This window comes from Bidens hawaiensis, unplaced genomic scaffold (assembly GCF_021521415.1).
Source record: "Bidens hawaiensis isolate Kalapana, Puna unplaced genomic scaffold, B.hawaiensis_p1.1 tig00001685_1, whole genome shotgun sequence".
Taxonomy (NCBI): domain Eukaryota; kingdom Viridiplantae; phylum Streptophyta; class Magnoliopsida; order Asterales; family Asteraceae; genus Bidens; species Bidens hawaiensis.
Genome location: NW_027491095.1, coordinates 3,389,944 through 3,399,292, shown reverse-complemented (window position 1 = coordinate 3,399,292; position 9,349 = coordinate 3,389,944). Strand labels below are relative to the sequence as shown.

General features: G+C 32.1%; 1 protein-coding gene across 2 annotated transcripts; it reads right to left on the bottom strand.

Annotated features, from left to right (window-relative positions):
- Positions 1-3,604: 3,604 nt before the first annotated feature.
- On the bottom strand, positions 3,605-8,640 carry LOC143593500 (putative serine/threonine-protein kinase WNK4). 2 transcript variants are annotated; one of them, XM_077073117.1, is made up of 8 exons: positions 8,448-8,640; positions 8,151-8,275; positions 7,020-7,285; positions 6,715-6,938; positions 6,285-6,442; positions 5,835-6,147; positions 5,375-5,665; positions 3,605-4,262 (listed from the first exon to the last, which is right to left on the bottom strand). In XM_077073117.1, exons 2-8 carry the CDS (start codon positions 8,241-8,243, stop codon positions 3,829-3,831), a joined length of 1,779 nt encoding a protein of 592 aa, XP_076929232.1. In that variant the 5' UTR covers positions 8,244-8,275; positions 8,448-8,640; the 3' UTR covers positions 3,605-3,828. The 2 variants fall into 2 exon arrangements, with proteins under 2 accessions (XP_076929232.1, XP_076929237.1); XM_077073122.1 differs by lacking the exons at positions 8,151-8,275; positions 8,448-8,640 and having other exon boundaries at positions 7,142-7,229.
- Positions 8,641-9,349: the final 709 nt, after the last annotated feature.

Genomic DNA, 9,349 nt, shown 5'->3' with positions numbered 1-9,349 from the left:
TTCTAGACACACAATTCTTGGCTTACAATTTTTTTAGGTTTTTTTTTTTTTTTTTGTTAAATAATAGGTAAATAACATCATGACATGTAGGTTGATGTTCTAAATTCCTGTTCAACAGAATTTTATAATTAAATTTAAAGGAAAAATATTCAAGAAGATAACTTTTAGAAACAATAATAATAACCTTTAAATAAAAGGTTAAATAAATTACCAAAAAATTATACAAAAAGATAATACTCATATTAAACTACTCCATTCCAAATACTGAATAATTTCTTATAGACGTTGCAGAGTTTTTGCCACAAATGGACGCAACTTGTAACCCCCAAAATTTGTGCCACAAATGGACACAACTTGTAACACCCGAAATCTGGACACATCACTTTTGTTTTATTTACATATCATAAACACGTACATCAAACAACAATTTATAACTATTTTCTAATTTGTTAAACGATTACGAATTTATACTTTATACGTATAAGATTTACATAATTCATTTAAAGGAGTTCACTTTTCTAGTATGTATTTGCTTTAGTGAGTTACCTGAAAACTGTTTTACAGGGTAGAAATTTTTTGAAGAACAGATTTCATCGCTAAATATTCAACAAAATAAAGCATGGGTTAATCAAGTCAGTTAGGTCACGAATAGCAAACAAGTTTTAATTACCTAATAATTAATCTGTAAAATAGTTTTAGTTTTCAAGTTGACATAGACAATAACAATCAAATAATAAAGCATTAAATTAAATAATCAACTAATAATTCAATCCATTAATCAATATAATATAATAATAACTAGCCAGGTCTAGCAAATAATCAAGTAATAAAGTTGTTGAATTAAGGATATAATAACGTTGTTTAAATTGATTCGCGAGAGTGAAGTGTTGGATGGTTAACTGGAGGAATGAACTGTAGAAGGATGGTCAAATATCAGCTAACGACGCTCTGAAAGACGAGCAGATCGTGTGTTGAGGTGACTGTCTCACTGTCCCTCGTCTTGAATTTTCAATGATGAATATCAGTTTTCAAATTGTCATTATTTTAATTGTTTAGTTATTTAAAATGGGCTTGGATTATCTAAATTATATTTTTTCTTAAAGTGGGCTCAATTACTAATTGTTTTAAATTGGCTTGAGTTAACCAAATTATTTGCTTAATGGTCTAACGAGGGCAATGTAGACGTTTCATTGGGACGTTGGGATTAAATCGTATATGTACTATTTAATATCATGGCACGCCCATCTCATTAGTATATATGTGCAAATTCCATCGTTAGTTCTAACGGATAATCATTTCAACTGATTGGTGTGATTTTTAGAAAAGGAGAGAGACAAAAGAAGACGGTCATTGGTTTTCATTGATTTCGCTTTATTTAATTTTCATCCGTTTTGTCATCTTCATTTCAAATCAGTCGGATCTTTTATATTAGGTTTATCATCTCGTAACCAAACATTAGGTACCGATGATGATTAGTTTTACATTTCGGATCAATATGTCCACAAACTTTTAATTGACAAGACAGGTATTGAGTTACCATGTGCACCACATCGATGTTTTTACTCCAACTCAAAACACTAATTCCCACGTTAAACCATAGTGTGAAACGACAATTTATCATACCCTAATTAATATAAAGAAAACTTTATTGCAACTTGTACATTATGAAATACATGTAGTACATTATCATATATATGACATTTAAGACACTAAAAGGTCCCACTCCATGTGTAGTCTTATTGGACATAACCAAATATACAATCCTTCAATTTTAATATAAGTGAGAACTTTGTCACTACAAGAATAGTTAAGGAGCCAAAATTCAAAGGATTTTAATTATTCAAACTTTTATCAAGATTTTTAAAATCCCTTTTCAGTTTGTCATTTCCAAAATTGGGTTGAGAAAAATCAATAAATTAAATTACCACTTTTTTGGAGGGAAAAAAAATAGATAAAATTCCAATAAGAAAATAACTAAATTCGTAACAACGATCTTGTAATCTCCTGTGCCTTATACGTTCATAACAATGATATGGTAATCTCTTGTACTTTATGCAGTGAAGTTAATACATTTAATCACCATCTAAATAGGTAAAATTAGATATGATTTATTCAGACTCAGACGTGTTACTGAATGGTCAGATCTGACTCATTCAGATCTAAATAAACCAAACAACCCCTGAATTACAACTCTCTCTTTGGGCCTGAACCGTTGACCACCACCAAGCTAGCCCTTGATTATGTTAGACAAGTTTTACTTGTTTGTTTTATAATTTAATTTTTTTGTTGTTGTAATCGACCCATTCTTATTATTTATTTAAATATTATAAGCAAATCAAATTAAAAGCTGATAATTAATTTTGAATAAAAAATGTTTTCAATTTAGTTTTAACTCACCATATAAGATTTTTTTCATCTTTGCAAAAGGCATTTTAACATTTTCAGAAGGTTATTTTGTTGGTTTTGCGATATGAAAACATTCCTCGCTATATATTGCGACTCGAAGAGTATGTTTGTCGCAAATTTCATCATATGCTTACAACCGCTTGTTTTCATCAGCGATAGATTTGTTCCGTCGCACCATGTCGTTGTTAATACTCAATTTTGTATTTGTGATCCTGTGTAGGATCCTTAGAAGTATAAAATCTTACATATATCATATGATCGTGATCTTATCGATAACCATGTTATATAAACTGAAAAGGCAAATGAACCATAAGTGTAAAGTTTATATAGTTTTCCACTATAAATCTAAATGTCTAAAACATAAATTAGTAACATACGTTATTATGTTAAATTTTAATAATAATAAAGGAAATCGCACAATGGTTTCTTTTGAAAAAATCACACATGTAGTCCAACTATTTGCTCAACCATATAACGTATTTCTAAAGAAACCGTAAGAGACCCACACTCATGCATACTGCAAAATGTGGAACTACATTTAATCATCTTCTATGTCCTTAAGAACAACGTTATATTGACTTGTACTTACGCAATAAAGATAGTACTTTATCACATATTTGACCATTTTAGACATCATAGGCCCACCCCATGTGTGGTCTTATAGCACAAAGCCAAAAAACAGTCCTAGACATAAAAAGTTAAATAGACAAGTAAGTACTTTGTAGCTACCAGAAATAGTCTGAGGAAAATTTCAAAAAAAAAATAATAATAATAATAATAATAATAATAATAATAAAATGTTATTAGTCGATAAAAAAACATATATTCAAAAATAAATTACCACTTTGTCGACAAAAAAGTTTCCCAAATTAAAAAAATAGCTAATTTATAATAATAAACTACGTATACAATAAGTAATCTATTATTGTATAATAAAAAATAAGTAAATGAGGGTGACAAAGTTTGTCACGCTTATGTATACCCTCATTTACCTTTGTCACTTCTATTAATCACAAAGTTTGTTTCTCGTTTCTCTTTTTTTATTCGTAAATCTTTATTAATATTCATTATTTTCTCGGTTCTTTTTTTTTCCACCTGATAAATAAGTTTGTTTTGCGTTTCTTTTTTAATCACACATAAATAAGTTTGTATAATACACGAGGTTCTAGCCTATTTCCAAAATAAACTGTACTTAATGCCATTAATTTTATACATTACCATCAATATTATTGTTTTTATACAGAGAAAGTGATCTCATACTAAGGCAGCCCTTTGGAACTAGCCCAAGATATAATATGGTTCTTATACTTGATGGGCCTGACCCAGCCAGGCCCGATACGAAACCTGTCTTTTGTAAATTACCAATTCTTTTCACAACACACATAAACTTGTTCAAAGACTAATAACAACCTTATTTTAGAGTCAAACTCTTTTCCCTTTGTGCCTTAACCGTTGACCGCCACCGAGCCTTGACCTGGACCCGACAACAGGCACCTGGAACCCAACGTCTTCAATGGTTCCAACCGTTTTCGACAGGCGGCGTTTACTAACCTCCTCCACTAAAGATTTATGAAGCAGTTGACTTCTCATGTCAACCATTGACCGGTTTCTTGTTAGCCTCGGGCCCGCCATTGTACTAGCTTTAGAAGTTGAAGCTTTATGAAAGTCAACTGTGACATTTGACTGGTTTTCTTGAGTCTTGGTAGCTTTCTCTTCATGACCAAACCTTGTAGAGTTGTGGGGCCCGCTTTTCGGGCTCGAAAGATTGTGAATTTCTTGGTGGTCAACGTAAGTCAAATTTGAATAAGTTCCTGAAACTACAGATCCTTGAGAACTTGTGTCATCAAAAACTTGATCTGCAAGAACTTCAGATTATAAAGACAGTTCTGCAAATTTTTAATAAAGATTTTGTACTGATGCTAACTTTCACTTTAACATTAATTTTTATCAGAGGTAGGGGTGTAAACGAGCCTACCCAAGCCCAAGCTAGGCTCGCTTGTTGATTATTTATTAATTAATTTTATATACATTATAACAGTTTTTTATGTATTCTTATAACTGTAACTTTTATATATAACATAAAATTATATATTCTTTAGTTATTTTTATCATTTTATTTTTTTATTATTTTTTATTTATTTATTTATTTTTCTAAACAATACAAATTTTCATTTCAAATAAAAGGATCCAATTACAATAAAGAGGCAGGTAAGCGGGCAACAAGCTGCGCCGATTTTATTATAAATAATAACTATTATTGTGTAAATGTATATATTTAAGGCATTAAATAAAAATTATATGATAATCGGCCCGTTTAAGCTCATAAGCCATCAATCTCGATAAGTGAGCATGCGCTTGTTTATTAAACGAGCTTATTTTTAGACTCAAGACTTAGGGGTGTAAACGAGCCGAGCCACACAACTAGATTTGGGGTGGGTAGATTATTAATTATTAGTTAATTTTTAATCATTATAACTATTTGTTATATATGTTTATTAGATTTTTTTACATATAAAAAAATGTATAAATACTAGACTCATTCAGATTCACGGGCCAGCTCAAGCTTGATAAATGAGGCTCAGACTCGTTTATTAACCAAACATATTTTTAGGCTTAGGCTCGGGCTCAAGCTTGTTTGAGCTCGGGCGGATTCAAGCTTTTAGCGAGCCAATCTTAAGTAGCTTAGAGCGGTTTGGCTCGTTTACACCCCTATCAAGCTCAGTTAAGCTCGGCTCGTATATACATATTCAAAGGTGGCAAAATAACTAATTTTGGTACGGGTTGGGTTGACCCAAAACATCTTTTGAACTTCTTATTAATAACTAATTTGTTAAACATAATTTCAAAAGCGACATTATTTCAAAATTTTAATAATAATAATGTGAAGTTATCATAGTTATATATGTTTGACCCGCTAAGATAAAACATAACCCGAGTCGACTCAATTAAAGTATACACGTCAAAATACCTTGTGACCAATCCGCATTGCATGTCACTCCATCTATCTGTCTGGATCCTGAAAACGATAACTGAGACGACGAGGAAGACGAAAACGAGTGGAAGGAATGGCTGTGATCATCTTCATCTTGATTAATATTTTTCCATTCGGGTATGAGGCCCGAAATTTCACCTTCAATCATATCAGATATATCACTCGGGTCCCAGTCTGTGATCTCGAGCTCCTTAACCATTTCATATGCAACTTCATATGGTGTATCGTTTAATATATCGAACGGGAAGTAAATGTTTCTCACAGAACCTGTTTGCACATTATAACCAATATTAGTAACACAAACCTTAAAAGATGCATCTCATGGACATTTAACTGGCATGAGATAAGCATTTTTTATGCATATCTGGCATCTGATGTGTCAACTGACATGACAAAACCGACAGCTTCAAAACGACTAAATCCAAATGAAAGTTACCTTCACTGTCTACAATTTGAACCCGGAGAATAATGGTATCATCATCTGGATTTAACTTTCCTGCAATGGACATATTGGTTCGTGGAGGATACCCGTTCAAATGCAGCCTCTCAATTTCAATATCATCGTTCATAAATGGTTTCTGATGAATATATTCGGCTGCAGGGGCCCGTTCATCGTCATCCATGGCAAGAAACGGGTCAAGCATTAGGTCCTTAGCCGATAACCTGCTTGAAGCATTGACCAAACATTTTCCAATGAAGCATTGGGCTTCAATATCTTTGGCTTTGTAGAATGCCCTTGGAAGCTTGCCCTGAAACATTTTAATTTATAAAAGTTATATTAGTATAATAGTATTATACAGTATAATCTTTGTGTTACAAAGGTTAACTTTTTTTTTGGAGAAAAACACTATATGATTCAATAATATAACATAAAATATGAGTGTACCGATGTTACTTTCTTGTAGATTTGCGCAGGATTAGTGCATTCACTATATGGATATTCATGAGTTAGCATTTCTAATATACACATGCCAAACGAGTACACGTCAACCAACTCGTTGTAGTTTTCTTCATAGAGTTCTGGGGCCATGAACTCAGGTGTGCCTGAAACAAATTGGTCAAAAGTAGTGTTATCTGAACCTCTTACTTTTACTCATTCAACCATGTAAATATAAAGTAACAGGTTAAAACGGGTCAGGGTCAAAACAAGCCAACATGTTAAAAACATTAACACAATTAATAAAGCAATTTTACATGTAGTTAACATGTAAGTATATATAAGTCAACTTTGACTCTGTTTGACCCATTCTTGTTTATCTGGTATTTATCAAATCAACCCGTCCGTTAACAAATCATAGAAACGTATTCAAACATACCGATAACAGTATGTGCTCTACATGAGCCACGTAGGATAGCAGCAAGCCCAAGATCACCAATCTTTACTTGGCCCAAATGACCATTAACAAAAATATTGTCACACTTAAGGTCTCGATGGATCACTGGCGGGTCATGACCGTGCAGATAAACCAGGCCCACTAAAATCTGTCGGGCCCAAATCTTTATAGCCCGTATATCCACTTTATCATATTTCTTCCTGTATCTGCATAAAACAAATGTTCCTCAAATTAGCACTAGAAGCAAACTTGACCAAGAATTAGTGAAAATGTAATATTATTATTACTCTTTGAGTGTTCCTGAAGTGAACATTTCGGTAATGAAATTAAAGGTTCTTCGGTCTACATCAATCCATGATGTATAGAATTTGATGATTGAATCATGGTTAAGGGTGCCTAGAAGGTGAACCTCTGAGTATAAACGTTGCAAATCTTCAGGAGACCGAAGCAAGTCGTGAAGTTTGACTTGACCCCATGCAACTTCCATACCGAGCACTTCGTCGATTGCTTTGTATACCGTTTTCATAGCCCCTTTTCCAAGTACTTCCTTGAACTGGATATCATTTATATGTCAATATATTAAACCAACATGAAACAAGAACTGAAAATACAAACTCTTTTTTTCATAATGCAATCATGGATTCACCAATGGTACATGCTACTTGGAAGTACAAGCAAAATAACTTATAAAACTTTTATTTTAAAAGATCAAAAGCAAATCAAAAACTTTCTATGTACCCACAAAACACTAAAATAAGATTGACAAGAAAAAAAAAATCCAACATGAACTAGAAAAACAATATAGAATTTGGATCTATTAAAGATTCATGTAGGTTCATATAGAAGAGGCTCCAAATGAACTAATTGAAGGCAATTATGCTAAAGGCACAAGTTTTTTTTTAGAATTAAGTGAATTCCTTAATCCAAATTGCTAAAAAAACTATAAAGTTAGCCAAGATTCATAGATTAAAAATATATGTTTAACTTATTTATGGTATTTGAAGACAGACATTCCTTATGAACCCGGTATCTCTCCTGTTCACCACCAGTTCAACTACTATCAAGATTAATTATTTTTTATTTTATTTTTCATATAAAAAGTAACTCATTTAAATGGTTAAGAGATAACCTTAAGTCTAAATGGTTAAGAGCTAACATCTTAATGTTACCTCTTAACCGTTAAGATGCTTTGAACCATGAAGATGTAATATCTTAATGACTACTAAAAGGCTACCAAACAACCCTTAATCTTGAATTGATCAATTCTATCATACCAAGAATCCAAGATTTAGTTGACCACCATAATAATAAAAACTTTAGCAAAAACAATAATAATAAAAAAAAACTTTTTGCATCAAGAACACCAACTCAAAACTAAACAATTGCATGAAATGATGAAAGATAAACAACCATCTTACCCGCCCGTATCGCCCCGTTGGATCGGTCTCAACATACCGATTACCACGTCCATCTTGATCACCAAACCCAGACCTTGATTTGGGTTTAAGCATGCTTTCCTTAACCCCAAAAGTTGCTTACAAAACTATATAAAATAAAGTTGAGAAGATACGTGTGTGTATTAATAATTCAAGAATAATAATAATAATATGGAAAACAGAGGACAAGAACAGAGAGATAACAGGAACATCCACTATATATATATATATATATATTAATCAAAATATAAAGATTTTAAAGGGTATGTATTAATTTACCATCACAGAAGACGACACCAAACATGCACCAAATATGACAACATTAGAGGATTCAAAGAATCAGAACTACCCATCATCTCTTTTATTATCTTTGACAAGTCATGATTGTTATTATAAGTATTTAGGGTGGTAAAAAACATAAGATTTGGGTTTAAGATGACATGGAGAATAATGTTTGGTGTGTGTGGGTCAAAAGTTTGGACAATGGAGATGAAGATGAGACACAACTAACACGAGTGATGACAATGATAAGGATCTTGGAACTTTATTTTAAGGATATGTGGTTGTCGTTTCTTGGAGCTAGTGCTGGTTGACTAGTGATTGTGAAGTGAATGACTAATATTATTTTATATTTACAAGTTACATGAAATGAAATGCATTTGGACTTTTGTGATTATCATGTGAAGAAAGAAAGAATATAATGAGTGATACTTCGTTTACATGATTATCAGGTGAAGAATGTAAATAAATTAGTTAGAATATTCTTGTTGCAATAATTTAAACGTTTAGCTTTGTTTAATTTCATTTATTGGTTGTAGTATCTTAGTTGCGGTCTTGGTTTAGTGGTAAATGCTTTTATTTTTTGGGGAGAAGATCATATTTCAAATTCTGACGTAAAGTATTCTGTTGGTGTAGTTTGAGTAGGAAGTTGATGAGCGCTGTTCAAAAAAAGTTGTATTGTTTGTACTATGTTTAGTTTTCATTATATCACGTTAACTAGTTAAATATGTATAAAATTACAACTGTGGCATCTTGTTCCCTTCGCATCATGACGTTATTGCTAGGGGGTTGTAGTGGGATGGATATGAGGTGAGTATCGGTAATCCTAATCGTATACCCAGTTTTAAAATTATGTCTCACATCCGCCCAATACACGTGAGGCATCGGACATATCATTTTTT